General features: G+C 38.1%; 1 protein-coding gene across 2 annotated transcripts in view; it reads left to right on the forward strand.

Annotated features, from left to right (window-relative positions):
- Positions 1-23,991, forward strand: part of unc13c (unc-13 homolog C (C. elegans)) — a 118,380-nt gene that overhangs the window by 60,859 nt on the left and 33,530 nt on the right. For both annotated transcript variants that reach the window (XM_030720552.1, XM_030720543.1), the window contains exons 17-19: positions 53-181; positions 6,997-7,130; positions 9,681-9,766. In XM_030720552.1, the coding sequence (XP_030576412.1) occupies positions 53-181; positions 6,997-7,130; positions 9,681-9,766 (349 nt within the window). The remainder of the gene's footprint in view (positions 1-52; positions 182-6,996; positions 7,131-9,680; positions 9,767-23,991) is intronic.

A 23,991-nucleotide genomic window follows, 5' to 3' on the forward strand; every position in this document is an offset into this window, starting at 1 on the left:
GTGTGTGTGTGTGTGTGTGTGTGTGTGTGTGTGTGTGCGCGCGCTTACACAGGTGCAAGAACTCCAGAGTCCCCCGAGAGCCAGTATGGTGGTGAAGGACTGTGTCAAAGCGTGTCTAGACTCTACCTATAAATACATCTTTGATAATTGTCATGAACTATACAACCAACTCCTTGATCAGGTAACTGGCTGATATAATTTTGACTAACAACACTTAGGCCTCTACTTGAAAACATACTGTAAGCGCTCCAAAACAACAAAATGACATGCTATACACAAAGTAGTCAACACACGAGAATGCATTTTGCCAGGCTTCAAGCTGTGTGCTAGTCACCTTCCACTGGCATGCTAACTATATGCTGGTGGAGGCTTACTTTCAAAGCTCTTCAGACTGCATCTTATTATTGTGGTTCTGCTCTTTGGTGTTGCGTTATGGTGCATTGTTCTGATTGGTTAATGTTAGCCTGTCATAGACAGTGATAGACAGATGGTTCATACAAGGTTCTGCCTAGCATTTTTGAAATTTCCTGCCATTTTCAAAAAGGTTTACAAGGATAACTTCAAATGGTTCTGCATAACAAACAAACTTGGCATGTATGCTGAATTCCTCAAGTCAATCTAAACTATACGCAAACAGGACTCAGCTACAGTAAAGGTTGAGTACAGTACTGTAGTTATGCATGCACTGTTTAATTCAGAAAAGAGGGGGGGGGAAAACGAGGTGCCCAGTTGTTTAATCAAATCATGGTTCATTTGCCAGGCAGGCCTGTGCAGTTATATAACAGCAGCTTGTGTGTGGACTTGCTGCAGGAGAAGCACTGGGGTCAGTGAACACTTCCTGTTTCTCCTCCTTCGAAAACAGCACTTTTAAAATGCATCTGTTCACCAATATTTTGGAATGGGATTTGCCTACCACCTGTTCAGCTTTGTTATGTTTTGCTTATTTCATTATGGTTGCGATTACTGCAGATTGCCTGGGCTTGAAAACTATAACGTATCCAATAGTGGCCCATTCGCAGGGGTGGAAAAAGATCATTTCTACAAAGATGATGGGTTTTTATTGATAGTAATGGCAATGACAATGGTACTTTAATAAAATTTAATGTGGTTATTGTTACCATAATGGTTTTTTAATGTAATATTTTCTCCATTTCTGACTCTTGATTTGCCGAGTTAACACAATGTGAGCAACAGCTGCTATACGTTTATGACAGCAACTCACAGATTCATGCAGTCACATAATTTACAAACTAGCAACTCAACATCTGGTAATTAACCAGGCAGGCACGCACCAATAACTAGATAACTGGTACATAATGAAGTCTTACTGACATCAGTGTGAAAACTAAGCTGATTTAAAGCTTACTGTAGAAATAATACCTACAATAACATTTAAAGCAGTCACTACTTCAGAACCACTCAATTTCAAGTTAAAAGCACTCTTTTTTTTTTTTTTAAGATAAAAATGTTCTGGTACCTCTCTGACCTCACACCTTTATCAGGTTTCACCTTCAGCCTGTAATAAAGGTGACATCATGCTCTCCTTTTCAGATTCATGCTGGTTTGTACTGATGTGTGACAGTTCTGGAAAAATATAAATTCAATCCAGCATGGCTGGAAATCAATAGTCTATATATCACTACTGACATTTAACACACAATAAAATGTACACTGTGTCTGTTGCAGACTTTGCATGAAAGACTTCAGCCTTGAAAGGAGGAGCGTAGGTGGAAAACAGCCGTATAAAGCAGCCAAGCGTCTGGCAAATATTACCTTATGTAAAAAAAAACACAAACAAAAAAAGTTTATCAGCTGTTTTGAAGATTTGTTTGATGCTGAAGTGTTGCCACAGATAATGTAGCACCACAAGAAATATGTTTCATCCAAAATGATATATTGTTCTTTCCTGAAAGTATGATACCGTACTACTACTCAATGAAAAATATTATAGCGTATTAATACCGCAATGAGCAGCTGTGGGCACATGTTTATATTGAGAACTGGCAGATACACCTATTTATGTATTCAAAAAGCAAAGCTTCACCAAGTCCTACATTATGTTTTGCTCTTCCAAACTCATTTCCGTGTGCTAGTTTACTTGTGCTTTGGCCTCGCCTGAGTAAATAATCAGTCAACAGGCAGCGCCGCCTGATTATTTTATGGTTTACTTCCCAGGGAGAATGGCCTTCACATCGCGGAAGATAATGTCTTTTTAGGTCGTAATAGGGTGCAATCTGCTCAAAAGTTGAATAATAAGTTTTCTTTGTTTAAACAGCCTTAGGGGTTGTAAGCAATTACCAAACCGGTGAGATAGACACTTGGTGCTAATTACGTCTTCGTCCACCAGCTTCACAGTAGACAGCCTCTCTATCAATGTTTCCTCCCCTGGCATAGAAAAAAAGACATGAGCTTCACCACAAAGTAAGCCTCACTGTGATTATAAATTATGTTCACATACACCAGGTAGCCTTTGGCCCAGCAGATAGAACACATCTCAGACCCCAATTCTCCAGTTGCTAACAGTGACTGAGTGTGGTGACACAGGAGCTGACACAGTGGCCAAGCAAGCAGAGAAATATCCCAGGCACAACGAGGAATCTTGCATAACACGACAACAAAGCTTTTTGCTTCTGCCTGGGCGTAAAATGACTCTGGGGAGGAGGGGCTGGGGGAATCTAGCTTAACTGTTTCTTAAATCCTGGCAGTAAAGGGAGGATTTTGAAACGGAAGATGAAGGGGAATTGGAGAGAGGGCAAAGAAATCATAGAAAATGTTTATCCACTATGAAGGTGATGGTGCGCACCCTAGAAATGCCTGGTAACATTGACCTGCATCTATAGTAATGCACATATGTATGCACATGTGCTCATGCCTATGCAAATGTGAATGCATAAGAAGACAAATGAACAGAAGCTATTTGGTTTTGAATAGACAGGTTGGTGACTGTTGACAGGCAGGGATTCACTGCATCTGTGCAAGAGGAACAAAAGAGGAGCTGGAGTTCTCCTGCACTTATCTAGTAAGCCTTTTAAAATGATTTGATAGGTCCCTACATTACCTACATTATCACATATTTACCAACAATGCACAAGTGGGGGATTTAACTGCGTTTGAAGAAGATGCTGTTTGCTTTCAGAATGGGTGTCTTTAAATGTGTTTTTCACCGACACATTAAACATACAACTATTTTTCACTGTGCCTTAAAATCCATAGCGGCCGTTTCAGTTCCACCCACAGCTCCTTCTCTTGGGAATTTGATCACATTTCCGGGAACATCCTTCAATCAGAGGCTCTGTAATTTGTGTCACATTGTGAGAATTGATGAGGAGCCAGTGGTATGCTAATGCTGGTTTCTTCTGCATGGGAATTGCAGAGGCTAAACAATAAACATAAACCACTACCTACCCCCTAGAGGAGTTATATACAGCTATCAATATTTCTGCTCTGCTTTCACTACCCTGTGCAGCAGAAGTAGGGAAACTGCACTGGACCTTACTTGACTTCTTACTGAAAGTAAGAGTGAAACCCGTGGGTGTGTTGTAAAGAATAAAACAAAAAAGACAGAAGCTTCTTAATAACTTTTGACAATGAATTTGTTACAGTGGCTTTTTGTAGCTACTTGAAGTGAATAAAAATGAGCAAAGGGAGTACACACAACATTTTAGGTGGCTGCATACTGCATCAGATTTAGTAGGGATGACACAACCTTTGGCGTCCTTCGTATATGCATATAGTTTTGCAGACACACACAAATACACACACAGATAGGCTTTGCATAGCTGACTCACCACCTGCAGAGACATGCGTTTTATTATTCATGTCTCCAAGTTAACAGAAATTTACCTCCCAGTACATAGCAGCATGTCTCACTGATGCCTCTCACTCTAAACCACCCCTTTTCTCTTTAAAGTAAGCATCAGTTTTTTAGTTTTGCAAAGTATGGGTTAAAGACTAGAAAGGATTTCAGGCCTCTTTAATGTAGCCTTGGTCAAAACACAGAAATTGCTCCTTCATCTGAAAGAATTTAACTAACTGAGAGAATTTGGCTGTAGCTCAGGAGGTCGAGCAGGTCATCTGCTAATCGGAAGGTCAGTTGTTCAATTCCTGGCTGCTGATGTGTTCATTAGAGTGTGAATGTTAGATGGTAGAAAAAAATACTGCTATGAATGCATGTTGCTTGAAGTGCTATGAGTGCTCAAATAGAAAAATACGAATCAGTCCATTTACCATATCACGAATACATCTGTCATTGCCATTTCTTGTCTTAATTTATGATCACGCTGACCGGCCTAGTTTCATTTCTCATTGTTAGGAAACCAACTGATAGTTAATGGAATAGGGAGATTATGATTAATGTTCACGTTTTTTTTCTACCGATTGGTTAATAATTGGTAGATATTTACTTTAGTACTATTTATCAGTACTATTTAACATCATCTGGTTATTGTAAAGTTGTGGCTGATGTTTTAAAAACTGGATAAATGTTTAATAAATATTATGTAGTGCATCTGTAAACAGTATTTGGATGGCCATTATGAAGTTGAAACTGCTTTTTTATAATAATTAGTAAGTGTAAACGTAGGCAGATGGAGCGGCATAATAACAAAACGAGTCACCAGACGTCAAGACTGCAATTTGTGTCATGTTGAACTCATTGCCTTTGTTTTCGCTCACTAGGCTTAGGCAACAAAACAACTTGTTTAGGTTTAGAAAAAAATGAATGGTTTGGGTTAAAATGAGCATCTTTTCAGCATTAACCTTGCATGTTGAAAAATGATGCATAAGAGTACCCAGCACATAAAATGTGATACCAAGGGGTCCTGCTCAAGCGTAAAGAATTGGGAGTGACACCAATTGCACTGTTGCCATGACAGGTGTGTCATTGACATCAAAGCTCACCTTGTGCATATCTCTGAAATGCTAACAGTTCTGACAAAATAGCAGTATTTGACCCCTAAGAATGAAAACAGGCTCACTGATTCAAATTTAAACCTTTATTACCAAATAATTTGTAATTAAAAATATCATTTTCATAATCATTAACAAATACATATTAGTAGTAGTATATAGTTTTTAAATATTGTATAGCTATTCAGGATTGGATAAGCAGAAGAAAATGGATGGCTGGCTGGCTGGATGGAGTCTACCACTGTCATCACAACATAACTGTTATTGTCTCTTATCAACTATGACACAATACATGATGCAATATAATTTCTAAAGTAGATATTTTATATTTTTGCACAAAGTAATAACAATGCAATGTAACAATAATAGTAAAATAACTATTCCAGTAATGCCATTTTCCATTTTATTAACAATGGCAATTATTAGAAATTCTGATCATTGAATCAATGTGATCAATATGACAGAAGCTTTAACTGATGAAGTGATAGCTTAATCTATTTTCAGGTCTGTAGCCTACAAGATGATAGATTTGAGCTTGGTTCTCCAACCAAAGGGTTTGGGTTGACATGATCAGCGGTCACCAAGTCCGCTGTAAGCCCTGCGTGTTGCTTGTTCCTGTGAGAATAAAATTCTGAAGTACATCCAAATGCGGTGTCAGTGGGACATGTAACAACACCATGTGACTTACATAATGAAATATTTAAAAGAAGAAAATTCATAATTAGAAGCAAGTTGATTATTGTACGGAGGATTTATGGACTCATCAAATTTCTGTTCCCAGAGCTCTCCTTTTTGTGCTGCACCAAAGTCAATATGTGGAAGGTTGTTAAATAATTCAGGCTAAATTATTCAACAACTAATCTGAACATTTTCATTTTTTAACAATTTTTTTTTTTTTTTTTGCTTTAGCCGTAAATGCCTATGCAAACTGTTAGAATGTGTACAGCTTCCTATCGGGTGCCTGTGTTCTCAGAGTCCACAGTACTGGATTATATTTGTCATAGTCAGTGTGCATAAGTTTGTGGGTGTATAATCATATGTGTGTATGATGATGATCTCTCAGAGTTTTTGTCAGTTTTGAAACTGAGGAGTGTTTTTTGCCGTGCTGGTATTCTGTGAAACCTGTTTATGATGAAGGGTATGACAGGGACAGTTACTTGGTCACTAGAGATCAGTGTGGTCACACGCAGTGTGGTGTGAACAGATGGCAGAGTCAGTGAGAGGTTTGGATTCAACACCTTTCACCCCAGTATAGCAAGAGATTTCTGCAGTGGACTTTGACTCACATTTACATGGATGCATATTAGGTATTAAAATTGAAAAGTTGTTGTCCTTGCTCATGCACCTTGTTACTTATTGTTACAGTTATTGTAATTTTTATCCTCCAGCTCCCAGAAATCTGTGGGCAGAAGAAATTCTTTGTGGAGACACGCTGACTGAAACACAAGGCAATAACAGCCGTTGTCACTGTTTGCAGTGACGCCAGAAATACTCAGAATTGTTTGTTTGTTGTAATAGAGTTCAGTTAATAATCTACCTATCGTGAGATGAGCCAATGCAGTTGGATTTTATGCTGAACACAGAGCAGATAGTTATTTTTCTTTTCTTTTCTTTTTTTTTTTTTGCATAACAGGAGAATAAAGTAAAATGATTTGGTTACCCTGCTGAGCACTTTTGGGATGCCTGCCACTCTTCATCTAACAACTCTCACGCCGTTAGTCTGTAAAATTTAAAACTAATCTACTGTCAGAAAAACACTTTAATTTACCATGTCCTTGTTCGGATTCAAGACAAATCTTTTTTGTTACCTAGCAGCAAAAGTTCACTTTGCACTGATTCATTAAACAGCAAGGCTGATACAATGAAAAAGATTTTATGAAATTAGTTTTATTTTTTGAGAAAGAGAAACTGTATTAGTTGTGTTGGGTTCACGTGACCATTCTTCATCACAGACACGGCAAAGAGACATGTAAATACAACATCAGGTAACTGTAAAGTAAAAGTTTGATCTTTGGTTTTGTCTTATTGAAATGTCATTTTAAAAATGCTTTAACCGCCATGTTACCTTCCAAATTATTTTCCCTTTAGAGCCGGAAGCAGGACCTTCCCAGGGAGGAGCAGGGTCCATCGATAAAGAACCTGGACTTCTGGCCAAAACTAATCACTCTGATGGTCTCTGTGATTGATGAGGACCGCACAGCTTACACCCCTGTCATTAACCAGTATGTACCTCTTTAGTCTAGAATATATGCTTTTTTTATGAAAGATATCTGATCACATGCATATTCAAATTAGTGGGTCAAATAGTGTCCTTGCATATACATTTGTGAATATTTCTTAGCCTTATAACATATGGCATGATACTAACTGTAATTTGCCACATTGTCCTTTTTTCAAATTGCTTAAAGCTATAAAGGGCCACCCTAAAAAAGCACATGTAGCAACAGAAGCAGCTCTAAAGTTTCTTGCTTCATAGACAAATGAACATTCACATGGTTAAAGTTCACGATTATTTCTATAAAAAAGAATAGTCGACAAGTGTTCTTCTGGAACCTCAAAATGGCTTTGGTGTTTAATTCATTATTACTCATTATTTATTGTATTTATCTATTACTTCATGTCTTAATTATGGCCCATTCGCTCTTCTTTATAAATCACACAAGATTAAATAGATCTTCTTCAAGCATAATTACTTTTATTTTTGTTTCTTGTAAGAATAATTTAATTAGTCATAAAGTTAGAAAACTGAAGGGAGAACAAAAAAAATCTCCTTGTCAATCAGCTCCTGTACATTTGGAAAATCTTTGTTATGGTGGAGTCGTTAATGTGCACAGTGTTGCTCTAAGACAGCGATGAAAAATAGATAGTGAACCACAGTGTAGATGAATAAAGGGGAAAGCGGTGACTCAAGATTTCTTTGTTGGAAAAAAAAAAATTGGCTGATTGTGGTGAAAGTGTTGTGGGACGTGTAAGGTGTTTGCCATACAGAAGATTTACAGTATTGTGCAAAAGTCTCGAGTCCCCTCACATTTCTTTATATTTTGTTTCCAAAAAGCCAGACTGTCCTGTCATTTTTAGACTAGAGAGCTGTAGCAATAGTTCTCCGGGCTTTCTGAAGGTCTCTCAAAGTTTTTCTTTGGACATTGGCTGCTTTTTCACTCGTTTTCATTCCAATCCTTGTACCTGACCATTTTCAGATGAATGTTTTTGTTGTTGTTGTTGTTGAACCACTTAACACTGGCCTATGAATCATTCAAGCATAAAAAGGCACTTAACTCAAGGGATGAACCGGTGCTGTAGTAAAAAAAAAAAAAAACTACAGCAGATGAACAGTATCTGAAAGTCATGTCCTTAAGGAATAGGAAAACATCCAGCACAGACCTGAAAAAACAAAGTCTCTGTATTCCCATGTATGTTTGCAGATGTTTCAATAATTGCTGCACTTATTTCTGATTTTCCTAGCAAAATATAAAGAAAAGAGGGGTGACTCAAGACTATTGCACAGCAATGTAGTTCATAAAAAAAGCAAATTTCACGAGCTAAAAGAAATGGAGTTTGATTTACCTTTAAAGAAAACAGATGAAATAAATTTTTCCTCTTTCTGCCTCGCTCATACATATCTGCTCAAATGCCTCCCACTTTTTCTTTTCTCCTTCTTCTTGCTGATTTACGATGCTTATTAAGACTCTGTTTATGCCCTGAGCTTTCTCTCCTACACTGTCTAATGATAGATTTGCAATATTCATGCCTCCACATTCCCCTGGTCAACTTCCATAGTGAAGGCAATTCTGATGCTTTTTCATGATAAATCCAGGAGGGAACTTGTTGCCTTTAAATAGGAGACGCTGCAGCCATAGGGAGAAAAATGTTAGCCTGTCGCACTGTGTTGAGAATATTTACATGATGAAACTAGCCTTGAAATTATGCTCATCTTCACTACAAATGGTTTTCATTGTCTGGACTACCTACAGTACACCATCTGGTTGTATGACGAGACTGAGGAATAACTGAGCTGGAAACAAAGATTCTGAGAGTGATAGAGATGAAAGATGGTGCAGTTGTTTCTGGGATTCTGTTTTTTTCACCTTTCTTCTTCACTGGGAAACAACAAATCAACCTTCCAGACTTAGTATTGGCTCTTTTGTGCCATGAAAGGATGTGCCTAAGGATGGAAAGAGCAGGAAAGAGAGTGTTTATGTATGTGTGTAAGCGCACTTCAGCATCACTTTCGTCCAGGAGTGTCCGAACTGAGCAGATGATTACTGCTCCAATAGAAATTGTTGGACAAATGAGTTTGTTGTTAGAAACAGGGCGGTCTCCATCAAAAGTAAAACATTTCCAGATAAACTGACCTTTCTCAGACCAAGGCTCCGCGATCTATAAAAGTCCTTCTATCACTGTCTGAAGATACAGATAATTACACCATTGACATCTCACGTTCCAGCTTTGACTGAAAATCTATAGGCATTCAAAATAGAAGATTACTTGCCAAATAGGTTCCCACCTTCATTCTCTCTCTTTCACTGTGTCATTTCCTCCTGCACTTTTTCTCATCTTTAAGGCACGCACATGCATCTCAATTCCGCCCTAATTCAACTAGGTTTGGAAATAGTGGGGGATTATTAGATTATGAGATTTACCAACCATGTCCTCTACCACATCTGTTAAGTCATTTGTTAGAGACTCGGGATGGGCCAAGCCATCAGGACATCCACTCGAGCGTATCATTATCCGGAAATGAGTCTGATTGAAATCCGTTTGAATTCCACCAGGTTTCCACAGGAGCTGAGTGTGGGCAAGATCAGCGCTGAAATCATGTGGAGTCTCTTTGCCCTGGATATGAAGTATGCCATGGAAGGTCAGTAGTGCTGCTGGTCAGATAATTACCACTTGCATGAGGGCATGTGTGTTTAAGTGACTGAGTGGGAGATTAAGACAAATGGCATGCACTGACTGAGTGTTGGTGAAGAATAATAGCTGACCTGTGTGTTGCTATAGGTGGTTAAAATCTGTTGCTTTCCACATTAACAAGTTCAAAGTGTTACTGTGTTTTACCTCGGTGCATGCAAGTGCTGTTTATTGGCTGGTGTCTCACTGTTTATCACCTGCGTCTGGCTATGGTCAGCGCTACTGCCTGTCTAGATTATGCTCTCCTTGTTTCACTCTATTGATCACTATAGTTAAACTGGAACTTCTTTTAATCAAGATAAGCAATTGATCGATTGCACAATAAAAGGCAAGCGAGATGCTCAGGTTTTGGATGCCTTTATTTTATTACTTCTGTTGTTCAGTTGCTTTCCCCAAGAAATACCAAAAAAAAATTAAAAAAATGCAAAGAAAAGTATTTACGATACCCTAGTGCTACTGCAGTTTGCAAAGTTTTGAGTGAGATCTCTGGAGTAAAAGGTATATTCATGTGCCTGGCTAATGATAAATTTCAGTAAGCAGGAGTAAGTTCAGGCCCTACTTTTGGTGCCCTCGGCAAGATTAAGATTTGGTGATGTTACCGCTGTCATCCCATATGAGTAAATGCAAGCAACTTTCTGTGGGGATGTTCAGAGATAAGACTACTGCAAACAGCTGTGAGCAACAAACAACTTCATCTCTTGTTTACATTTTATAAAATCTGACTTGCATTATGGTGAATCTCGTTAGAAAAACTACTGCAGAGAGGTCTATGTGTGCTCCTCTGGCAACTTAAGCATGTAAAATGGGTCCCTTGGCTAACTGAAGAGCTAACATTTAAGTCAATATCAAAATGTTGAGATTTGCTTACTTGTGGGGTCAGTTGCATCTAAATGTCAGGGTAGGGATCATTGTTTCTCATTACTGACTTCTACGTGACAGAAGTTGATGACACACCTGCTCACGTACAATACAGGCTGCGTTATAAGTGAATGCGGTTATTGCAGATATTGGCCTGTTTGCAGGGAACATCAGTAACCTGATTACTCATCGTACTCAGCAGTGTCAGGAACTGAATCTCTGAGTCCCAAAAGCTTTTGAAAAAGTCAGAGTCAGAGTCCTGCATTGTGTCCTCATACAGTCTGTAGTATCAGTATCAGCCATTTAGTGCAGTGTGAGCATCTTTTTGAACAGTGTGTGGGGCACATTGGACATCAGTGTCAGATATTTACATGAAGATCAGGAGCAATGACAGAATATTTCTTCTTCCTCTTTGGGGCACCATTGGTGAGAGTGCTCAGTTGGCCTTTGCCAAAAACTGGCCCTGAAGTGGTTGGTACTTCCACTGTGCCCTTGACCAAGGTACTGATTTATAGCTGGAGTTTGTCCCTAGGTGCCCCAGAGTGGCTACCTGCTGCTTATAATGTTTAAGATGGGTTAAATTTAGAACTTGAGTTTCCCTAGAGATAAATGGGTATCAAATATCTTGCTGGTGGGAAATCAGTTAAAAATATTTAAAGATACAGAGCTTGCTGAACAATTATGATCATCATGATTATTTTGATCAATATTGAGATCACCATATAGAGTTTAATGACAAATGTATTTTTCTTGCCTAAATTCAGAAAAAAACTAAATTAAAAAAAAATTGTACGAAAACTTGACACAAAATTATTTGGGCACTGCTTTCACTTTTACACTGTGTTACATACTTATTAATTAAAATGTCTCAGCAGACAGATAAGATGTTTGTTCACCTGACTCAAATGCATCTGCTAGAAGCAAAATATAGTCGTTCATTGTACTTGCATGATGAATGTGAATAACACTTATAGTAAAGCAATAAGTTGGTTGGTGATTTCAGTTTTTCTTGGCTTTCATGCATTTGTTATACTATAGTTTGTTTGAATAGCTTAGTTGTGTTGCTTTGCGGTGCAGACACAATTCTACAGCATTCTTTGCATATGATTTGTTCTTGGTTAACATCACCCTAAACAACAGGCGATGATCTGCTTCGAGGGACAAGCGCTTCACCTTCTACTGTGCCAGATATTTGATTTTTGGTGCATATTTGTCTTTAACATAGTGTTTCTCATTCAGACCAGTCTATGAAACTTCAAGATGTGCAGTGCAGGGAACACCTGTGATTGGCTCATGCAGGCATGTCATCAGGCAGTGATTTGAAGAACACTTGATTTGCATTTACTCTGGCATGTATTTTAGATATGGGGTGATTATTTTCATTTAACTGTGGGAACCCAAAATTATGATCAAGATTAAAAGTAATTTAATTGTGCAGCTCTATTTCCTACAGTATGTCCCTGTTTTGGCCAAATAAATACCATGTTTAACTTATTATATTACACAGCACACTGAAAGGAAATTTGTATATAAGAAGGATTCCCTGCATTGAGCAGGGCAAAGGAACAAAAAGCAAACTTTGCAGTTTCAGGAAATTATTAATTATCTGTAATCTAGCAACCAAAATAACCAAAATAATCAATCCATTTCTTCCATTATTACTAGTGTAAACTGTTGCAGCTGTGTAGTAAATGATATACTGCTAAATGACATAAGTATTTTGTTCTTCTTGCAAGCTTTGGTGGACTCACGACTCGCAGTGATCTGGTCATAAATCTCAGATATATTCTGCTGGTACAAAAACAGATGTTCCCTGTTTTACGTGGGTTTTGACTTTAATCCCTGCCCACGCTTTCTCTAGCTCTCCTCCCAAAAGGCAGTAAATGCCACCTGGAGGCTGTTTTTGAGGTTGGTGTCTTCTGTATCAAACCCCACAGGATACATGGTGGGAGGCGGAATACAGAAATGCGTTAATGAAGAGTGGGGTTGTGAACGAATGTTAAAATGGTTTTGTGTCAGCGTGTTTGCACATGAGGACTCAGCAGGGTGTCAACCTTGGTTATGAGTTTTTGTGAATTTGTGTTCTGAAGTTTCACTTGGATAAAGTTTGCCAAAGTCACGTCTCTGAAAAGCAATGAATCTTTTTGAGTTTTTTTACACAGAAATCACACGCTCCCAGCAGCTGCTGCTCTCAAGTTTACCAAATTCATCTCGCTTATCTAATCACTTCATGTCAGTCAAGTCATTAGTTCTGTGGACAAAATGATTGTTCGTGATGATCTAGGACACAGCTTATCTGATTTAGTTTATTTGATTTATGCATACTTGATTTGGATGGAGAAGATTATAGAAAATTGTATCTAATGTTTTGTATTTCATATTAAATATTATGAAATTCTCTTATTGACTGCAGCCCCACCCACTTTATTATTTAGGCTAACGTTGCAATGTTTTTTTCCATGCATATATCCAATATGACAGATGGCATATTTGTTACTTTGATGATGGCAAGCAGGCTGGGTGATGTGATTGAGGTTTAAACATTGGAAATGCTCTTCAGACTGTGCTTAAAAGGAAAGGCTCAGGAGCACCAAAGAGCTTATTGGCAATTTATCCTCATCTACTCAGCACATACCTGCTGCTTCCTCTGTGCTAAGCCTTCTTGGGTTGCTATAGCAACCAGGTGTCATACGAAGACACTACAAACTGCACACACACACACACACACACACACATATAAGAAGCATACTGTATAGTGTATGTTCTGCACACGGAATGTTGCGATGGTTTTAGTTGTGATAATCATTTTGTCAGGGAAGGGCTACACAAGTTGTGTCCATATGGATCTCCACTGTATATTTAATATACTGTGTCAGATGCCGAGTCCATAGCTCTCTGTGTGTGTGTGTGTGTGTGTGTGTGTGTGTGTGTGTGTGTGTGTGTGTGTGTGTGTGTGTGTGTGTGTGTGTGTGTGTGTGTGTGTGTGTGTATTTCTGTGGTGAGGTAAAAAGCAGCACAGAGGTGTCAGAGTTATGTGAGCTGTGATTCTCATTAAATCATAAATCATTTATTTTTTCATTGTTTCACATTCATAAACTTTAAATTTAACCATATTTTTGTCAAATTACCACAGTAACTTTAGTTGTGGTATTTACTCATGACAAATTAGGTGGCAGTGAATTTTGACTAGCCTCTATTTCACACTGTTCTGTTAGCCTCAGTCTTCCTTCGCCCTCTGTCATAAATAGGATGTTGCTACTTCCTTTTCCCTGAAGGAAGAAAACAATTTGAAAGTTGTTCTTCCATTACCCTCGTTTCATCATTTGGCAATGTAGTACTTTTGAATCTATTTGTACTTGAAATATATTGATTTTATTTTATCTCTTTATTTATTTAGGGTGGTGTGTTGCACAGTTAACTGTGCAGGATTTAATTCTACAGTCTGAGAAAATTGAAACCTGTAACTATATATATATGTATATATATAAATATAAACATATATATAAAAACATGTCAAAGATACAAAAAAAAAAGCATTTCAGGCTGAAATATTGTCATTCTTACTAGTGTACATGCAAGGTCAAAATTATGTAAATTAATAATAGTTATTCTTCTTACATATTAAACCAGTGACATAAAGACACTGTCAAATAATAACACAAGCAAAATAGTGCTTCTGGGTTGTTATTTTCACGTGAGAAAAATGAGGAATACATAAAAACCTGTTGCATTTACACTTCCAGGATAATATGGACATTTAAGTAAATCAATAATGCAAAAGAGACAGTGAGAGCAGTTGGGCCTTTGTGTTGGTATGTGTGGACATCTGAGTCAGAGCAGCTGGGCATATGACCACCTGGGGTGTTACTGACTGCTGTCACAGCAGGTTTGGGCAGCACGTGTGTGTGTGTGTGTGTGTGTGTGTGTGTGTGTGTGTGTGTGTGTGTGTGTGTGTGTGTGTGTGTGTGTGTGTGTGTGCCTGATTTCCCCAAGGGAGTCAATGTTACGAAAAGAGACAAGAATCATGGATGCACTCAGTCACACATACCCTCTTTCTTGTTCCTTGAGCCTGAACCCTTTCCCCTGCTTTGCCTCCTCATGCCTCTTCTTGTCACTACATCATTGCATGCCCTCAGCGACACACGCCAAAAGGAGGAAATGACTGTCGTGTTCCTCAAAGGAGCACTTTGTATGAATTACTGCTCATTTTTTGTTGGTTCTGCTGGTCGTTAGAGCTCTGGGTTTGGATTGGTGGAGAGAGGTTAGCAGTTAATTTAGGAAGAGTTTGACAGTTCATAACATAATAATGCTGTTGTAGAATCATGCACACCTGAAGCCATGTGAGATGTTTTACTTTACAGATTGTAAAATGGCACAAATTAATTCTTCACTGCATAGATTGAACAAGGCTCTGGAAACATTCCTCAGAGATTTTGGTCCATATTGACACGATAGTGTCACACAGTTGCTGCAGATTTGTCAGCTGCACATCCATGATGCAACTCTCCCATTCCACCACATCCCAAAGGTGCTCTATTGGAGTGGGATCTGATGGGAATGGAGGCCATTTGAGTACAGTGAACTCATTGTGATGTTTAAGAAATCAGTTCTTTCAGATGATTTGAGCTTTGTGACGTGTTGTGTTATCCTGCTCAAAGCAGCCGTCAGAAGATTAAATTCAGTTCATTTGATTTCAGGTTTATTTATACAGGCCAGGCCTGCAGTGCTTGTTCCCATCACTCATGTATGGCACAGACATGTATGGTTAATTTATTTTTGTTATTTTTAATATATTTGTTATGCCACTGTGTATAGTCAGATGCCAAAAACTCGGTTGTTTATAAACACTTAATAACATATATACATGTAATAGTGATATATATACACAGATATATTTATTCATCTTCCTGCAAGCTGCATAATCAAGCTACATAGAAACCTGTTTAGTTTCAAAGACAAACAAGACATAACCCTAAACCTTTGGTTTGATACTTACATGGAATGCTGTAATGTTGGTATGACCAAAAATGTATACCTTTAATTTAATTTTAAATGAGACATTTAAGGGACATAGTACATGTATTGATTTCTTTGGTCAATAATTTTAGATCCAAATTATAATACAGATTGGATCCTACTGGATTCCCATCTTTTCTGTCAGTCTAAATGTATCTAAATGTACCCGGAAGCTTTTTTTTTTTTTTTTTTCCACCAGGTAAAATGTTTGAGAACCAGTTCTCATTTACAAACATAACCTGTTATTTAACCTCAGAATGCTTCCTTCATAATAATTCATTTATATTTTAAATAAATATCTCTCTTTATATTTAGATCCTACAGTATTCTGGAGAAAACCCCAACTATCAATCAACCCCCTGTGAGTAAGCACTTTGCGATGGTGAAAAGGAAAAACTCCCTTTTAACTGGAAGAACCAGGCTCAGTGAGGCGCAGACATCTACCGCGACAAGTTGGGATATGAGGGAGAAAAGAAAAGAAAAGAAAAGAAAGAGCATGGTTCCACAGATGAGGAGCTGATAGCTTACTTTTAGAAACTTAAGGAAGTTCAAGTAAACCTGCAGTCAAAGAGTGAAAAAAGCAAAAATAGCAAAAATAGCAAAACGTGCTCTGTTGGGATACTGTATGATACTATGAGGTTTTTAGATATGATGGGGCCTGATTATTCAAGACTTTGTATGTGAGGAGACTTTTAAATTGAATTCTTGATTTAACAGGGAGCCAATGAAGGGAAGCCACTATGGAAGAAATATGATCTATCTTTCTAGTCCCTTACAGTACTCTCACTGCTGCATTTTGAATTGACTGGAGGCTTTTTAGGGACCTTTAAGAACAACCTAATAATAACGAATTACAGTACATTGGTACATTGTGGTCATAAAGGGAGGGGCATAGTCAGCAACAATACTTGGGTAGATTGTGATATTTAAACAATGTTCAATTGGTACTAAGGGGCCCAAAGTGTGACAAGGTAATATTATCCTCAACATTACATCACCAACAGCAGTCTGAACCGCTGACACAAGGTAGGCTGGATCCAGGCTTTCGTGTTCTTTACGCAAAATTCTGATCCTACCATTTGAATGTCACAGCAGAAATCAAGACTCATCAGACCAGGCAGCATTTTTCCAGTCTTCTGCTGTCCAATTTTGGTGAGCTGTGTGAATTGTAGTCTCAGTTTCCTCTTCTTAGCCAATGGGAGTGTCACCCAGTATGGTCTTCTGCTGTTCTAGCCCATCTGTTTCAAGGTTCAATGTGTTATGCATTCAGAGATGATCTTCTGCATATCTTGTTTGTAACCAGTGGTTATCTGAGATATTGTTGCCTTTCTATCAGCTCAAAGCAGTCAGGCCATTCTTCTCTGACCTCTGGCTTCAACGAGGCATTTTTTGACCAGAGAAATGCCACTCAGTGGATATTTTCTCTTTTTTGGACCATTCTCTGTAAACCCTGGAGATGGTTGTGCGGGAAAATTCCAGTACATCAGCAGTTTCTGAAATATTCAAACTATCCCATCTAACACCAACAACCATGCCACATCCAAAGCCACTTAAATCATATTTATTTCCCATCACTCAGCTTCACAGTCATGGCTAAAAATGTTAAATTTCAAATGAACTTTGGCAAATGACTGGCCAAAGTTCTATTACTGGATAAGGTTAGAAAAGTTTGCTAAGTCATCTTTGACTTTCACATCCATTGTGTAAGAATAGTATCCTGGAAGTTTTTGTCCACCCCCTCAAAATAAAGCGAGAGGATAATGTCATCATACCATCCATCTGTCCAGCCATCTGTCTGTTCATCCGTCCATCCGTCTGGGCAACTGTCCAGAGGTTTTACCTTTCTGGGCTATAGACTCCAAAACCACAAGGAGTTGAGCCATGATATGTGTTCTTTTCTCTTGTGCAATACAATATTCATATTCCTGGATGTTTTGTACCCTTTTGTACATTACTTTGCCATTATTGACCGAAATGGAGAAAGTGGGGATTCCCCATATCCAGCAACTGACCTACGTCACTGAACAGCTGGTAGCAGCTCTATAATGAGAAACTGGGGAATCCCAAATTTCTAGGTAAAGAGCCACTCTATTTATAGTAACATCAGTTTTAGGCTGCAGCCTTATTGATTAGCCTGTGTTGCTATCTTCTGATTGTCTGAGCATTATCTAACATGTTGGTTAGGGATGACTCATGGCCATAAATAGTACAATAACTCATCATTTAGCAATATTAAAGCCATACCTACTGCTCAGCAATATTGCTCAATTGTAAGCAACATGGTTGCCTTATGATTAGTGACATTATACATAATGCAGTGATATAAGCAGATTATGCAGTATGGGTCCATTATGCAATAATATTTCTGTGCACACATGAGTATAATATGATGTTAATACCTTGTAAGTATGCAATATATCTGGCTTTATTGTTATAGATTGTATAAATAGAAAAGCATTATGTAGTATACACCCTTATACAAGAGTGCAGTATGTACTTTATCTAATTTGTTTACCATGGAAATCTTTTGTCTGTTCTAGGATGTGGTTACAATAAGTATTTATAGAAATGTTAAAGATAATCAAAGAATATCAATCTCTTACAGCATGCTTAAAATTGTTCTGATTTAATGAGTACTGTTAATATTGAAAACATTTTTTTGCTTGAATATGTATTATATCTTTAGTAACCCAGGGGTGACTAAAAGTATTTGGATAAAAATTAGGGCAAGGCCTCCATATTAGGGCAAAATAGTGTTGGAGAAGGCAATAAGATATCTGCTGAAGGGTTTTCTGTTATGAAATGGGGCTGTAATGTTATCCTGAGTTCTATATTTATTTTATATTTCCATTAATTGTGGGATGGCATCCCCATTAGTGATGTGTCTAATTACATTTTACTACTGCCACAAGCACCTACAGTGATATTTAAAAGCTGTAAGTGTAGTAGCAGAAACAGTAGAAAAGTGTGCAAACTGGTATTGCCTGTGTATGACAGTCCCCATTTCTCATATATGTGTATGCATATGTGTACTCTTTTTACATGTACCACGTATTGATGAATTGAAAGAGAAGAAGTGGTATTTTGAGCCACATTCAGACAAATGGAAGTATAACAGAGTAACATGTTTATATAAGAACGCACATAAAACTGGCAGGACGACTGACAGAGACACCCTGAAGGTGGCGGGCCAGAATATCGGGCTTCCTTGGCCTGTTTTTGTGTGTGTGTGTGTGTGTGTGTGTGTGTGTGTGTGTGTGTGTGTGTGTGTGTGTGTGCGTGTGTGTGTGTGTGTGTACAGGCACTTTTGTCTGCACATTTGTTCAAGCACTCAGTTGTGCAAGTACGTAAGAAAGAATGAATGAGAATATAAAGAGAATATTTGTGTGTCTTTGTGCGCACAGATGTGCGTGCACATTACTTAATGAAGTCTTTGATGCATCCTCTGCTTCCTGCTTGGAGGCCCTTGGTGCCAGTGCTGGTGCAGAAATGGATGCTGCTAATTTTAGTATCACTGCGAAAATCTGTGAATGTGTGAGAGGAGAAGGAAAAGGGCGCTTCAGAGAGGTAGGAGGGAAGACAAAAACAGAGAGGATAAAATAAGAAGCAGAGAAAAGAAGTGGGAGCCTGTGAGAGAGTGAATGACTATGATCATAGCTGAACTTACTCCCACATTCACTTATTTGCTAATTACTTACTAATAAACACCGAAAAGTGTGCCCTGTAGATGGAAAATGAGTTTTTCGAAACTTATCAATCGTCATTATCATTTGCCATATTGTTATGTAATTTACTGATTTTTGAAAAACAAACCTAAAGGCTATAAATGTAATCTGACAGGCAACATGCAGACAGCTCACTGAAGCGCAACATAAAAAATACAGAGGTTATAAGGGAGGAAATTTGTGCTGTGTTTAAGAATAAAAATGGTGCTTCCGTACAGCAACAATAGGTAATTTTATATCTAGACTTTCAGAGTGTGATGAAGTTTTAGGGACACTGTATATTCACTGTATAGCTGTTGGCGTGTCATTGAAGATCCGGTGCCTCTGCAGCCCATTAATTCATCTTCAGCCAACTGGAACAGCTTCACTCCATAAAAGAGTTAAATTGAACTTCAGTTAATGTACGGTGCTTCAACAGTGCGATTTTTGCTTTCATAACAAGAAGGTGTTTACTGGGCTGAGGCATGACTACACGTTTTAAGCTGTTCATCTCAGTTTTTTGCATAAGACCTTCAGTTCAGATCACTTAGTACCTCATCTGACAGCTGATGTCTTCTAACTATCAAAGTGCAGTTATTTCATACATAGTGATCTCATAAATGTTTAATAAATTCTCCATTAAATGAAATGCCTTCTGTCAGTCCAGTTCAATAATAATGTTTTATATGCCTTCTCTTGTATAGTATGCAATGTTGTTGCATTTGTTTTAGGAAAATGGATAAAGTAAATCTGTCCTTAATATACACAGAGCTATAGATTTAACAGAAAGACCACAAATGCCTCACTACATTTTGCAGTGGTGATTCATTATCCTGAACCAGGGTGAAGCCTTAACTTTAGTTCGTATCAGGTTTGGTTGTGCCCCAATTCATTAGATTTCTGTTTGAGTCACATCAACACAAGTTGGTGTCTCTGTGGGCTCTTGTTTTTTCGCAGAGCTGTGTCAGTAGACCCCTGTGCTAAAGCTACGAAGGCCCTTTGACTGAACTGGGTCAGAAGCCAAGATGAAGGAATTATGTCACAGAGAAAAGTACACTGCCTTTGGCTGCCATTTTGCTCCTCTGGGCTTTTGTCTTGAGCACATCCGTCTAACCTTACACTCTTGCAAATGTATTCACTGAATGGTAATTGCAAAATGGAAAAGCTGTGGTAAACCGCTACACTTCATAATATCCACTATATTTAAATCAATGAGGCAGAGAGTAAGTCTCCTGTGAGTTTGTCTGTCCCTGTGGGCTGCGTCACACAAGATGACATCCTCGCCAGGGACCTTGAGCCTACTCCTCCCTCAGGACAGCCCACACTATTTACCACCAGCAGGGCAAAATGACACACATACACATACAGCAGTGTGTCAGCACAAAAGTATATACTACACATATTTACATGCATATTAACAGCATGATTAAAAAGCCAGATCAGACAATGAGACCACAATCAAGCTCACTTAATACTTTTGTTATTAAATGTGAGAAGGCACTGGTGTAGATCTGCTTTGTGAATGAGACTGTGCAAAGAGGACACTTGGGAAGGTTGGTAAGGGAGCTTAGTCATGCAGAGAGAAAAGCTGCTTCTAATGGAAGAGTGTGAACTGTGTTTGCCTAATGCATCCCAATTGCGATGAGCACCTGCTTCTGTGTTTTGCAGTGTGTAAAAACACATTTAAGGCCTGCCAGGACAATCAGCTGAACTAAAGTGAAGGTCTTCATACTGTAATGGATGACAGATGCCATTAATAAGAACTTTAGTTGTTATTTATGAAGCAACTCAGTGCCTTATTGATTTTGATTCACTGGCAATTTAGCTTTAACCTCAATAATCTAGTGAAAACATGTCCTAGGTATAGACTGTTTGATCGGAGCGGTCTTAAAATATTAGTGGAAAAAACAATGTACTGTAGTCAAGGGCTTTCTGTTCTCATTGGATTGTCAAAGATTTTAAAGTTTTTGATGCTTTATCTTGTGTTACCTCATTTGCATTCAGCTACTTTTTTGCTGAGGCCCTCTGCAAAGTTTTGCATCATTCATGAAGAGCAGGGAACACAAGCACCACACATATTAGTATTTTTGATAAAGTGCACTTAAGCATATAACATACATTCAATCATAAACATTCATGGCACAATTAAATACTTAATTGTACCATGCATGGGACACCACAAGGCCTCGTGAGACTGGATTTGCATAAATAAACAAGTCAGCATAACTATAAATCTGAACTGACTTACCTTGCAAAAGTACAGATCTGACAAAGAGCTCCAACACCTCTCCTTATGATATAATTGCTGTTTTCAAGGTGAAATTCATAAGTGCATTATAAATTAATCATGTTTAATTTCAACATCCAGGAGGCTCTGACTGTTTTAAAACACAAGCTGTGACTGTCGCCTTCAAGATTTTAAAATGGAATTCTTAGCTATAAAAATTTAAAACCATTTTCAGATGACTCACCGTGAAGTCAGGCTGCTTCTGTATGTTTTATTGCATCATTGCAATTGCATCGTCTGTTCAAAAAAAAAAAAAAAAATCACACTTTTAGTCAGACACTAAATTTCTTTTAGTCAGAGTTTGAAAAGAATTATTCTGCCTCTTTGTGTTTCATTTTCCAGAAAGATGATATAATATAATCTGATCTGTATGACTTATACTGAAGAATTTTAAAGCTCTGCAGAATATAACACTTTTAACCACTGTCATTTAATTATAAATTTACATGGAGTTTACATCTGTTTTAAGTAGCCAGGAGTGCTAATATAACACAAGGGTGCATACTCCTCAAGCTATTCCACTAAACTTGGCATCAAAGGATTGGTCCTTATGATGGGGGACCCCAGTCTTTACTCTGGTGTCAAGATTAGGCCAAAATTTCCACTTACAGGCAAGAAATGCAAAAATCATGATCAAATTCATGAGCTCGCTTCTAAAGCTACTCTCAGAACAATCTACAGTTAGAAAAGACCTAAAAAAGATAAATTATCAGCTGTAACAAACAAAAAGAAACAGTGCATATATAACTGGGATGAAGACTGCTCAGATTCCTTTCATTCTGCATAAATAGCATGAAGTCTCGCTAGAGTCAATTAATTTCCCTCAACAAGTTTATATCTAGAACAATCTATGATTAAAACGATTGTTCCCTCCTTCTCTAATTCAGTTTTATCAGACTCGGTTTGCAAATCTCATTGATACTCCTGTTCATAATGAAGAAGCTCACTGGCAGCACCAAACAAAACACCTGCTGACCTCTACTTTTCTGTCTTCCAGTTGACCTCCATCTGCTTCCTTTAGGTAATGATTGTAGGTGACTGTGAGTATGTGACAGCAAGGGTGTATGCAAGCAGAGCTTAGGGCAGAAAGGTTGACAAACTGTGATGGTGTGTGTATATGTGTCTGTCCTGTAATGTGTGTAAGCTGCCTTGCAGTGCCAGCTCGATTATTAAGGTGGCACTGCCATAGCTATTCAGATATTGCACATCCTTTGCAGCACAACAACTGCAGGTTCTTTCTAATAAAACAATCTTGACTCAGTATTCACACTGTTTAAACCAGCTGCTGCTTCTCAGACACAGACTGAATCAGTGAATCCAGGTGAAAACTTGAATGGCAATTTCAACAATCAAAACCACTTCGGTCTCAAAGGTTAGGTGCTGATGAAAGCAGTGACATTTTCTGGTGCTGGACTCACAAAGAAACCCGTTTCTGAGATCATTGTGGCTTTTCAAATCAGCAATCTGCAGCACATCACTTTAAAGCAACCGCTAGTGACGCCTTTTGAGAATATTTTAAAGTTGAATAGATGTATTTTCAAGTGTAATACAGTCTACTTTTTACAATGTAAATGGAGAAAATGGCTTGAATGTGGCCAGTAATGTATCTTTGCCAATGGCACTTATCTACCTATTCTTACATTTATCTTCACATTTCATCAAAATGTTGCTTCAGAAACATTTTCTCAGCAGATACCAACATCATGTAACCTTTCAGTAAAATGCGTTGAAACAATACTATACCATCCAATTATGATGTTAATGCTTCAGTTCAGCTATCCACATACTTAATGTACATGACAACCTGCCCATGTCTTTGTTAAAGTTGAGTTACAGTTATGAAATCAGGTATAAAAAGAGCTGCAGTAGCAGCTGACAATAGACTGACTTGAGTAAAGCACTGACTATATTGTGTTGCGTATTTGAATGCATCATGACGCAGGCACATATGTTAATTGCACAAATGTAAATATTTTCCTCTGAGCTTATAAGTCAGTATAGCGTGGCAAGCATTGCACTATTCATCAGACTAAGCACCGAGGTTCTTATCAGGATTAAGCCACGACAGCCAGGTTGCAATGCATTGGATTTAAACAGGTCTTTGATGTTGTGTGGATGTATATATCCTTTTCTGCATTAGAATGTGTGTGAATAGGTGCTTTCTTTTTTTTTTGCTAAAAAAAAAAAAAACTATTGTGCTCCTTTATGTTCTCTGCTTTTTCCGCCTTATTTAGATCTATCATCTTGTGTCCAGAAATAAACAAATGTTTTTATGGTTTAGTTGAAATGGATTATGGTATACACTTGGCA

This window comes from Archocentrus centrarchus, chromosome 3 (assembly GCF_007364275.1).
Source record: "Archocentrus centrarchus isolate MPI-CPG fArcCen1 chromosome 3, fArcCen1, whole genome shotgun sequence".
In the NCBI taxonomy this organism is placed as follows: domain Eukaryota; kingdom Metazoa; phylum Chordata; class Actinopteri; order Cichliformes; family Cichlidae; genus Archocentrus; species Archocentrus centrarchus.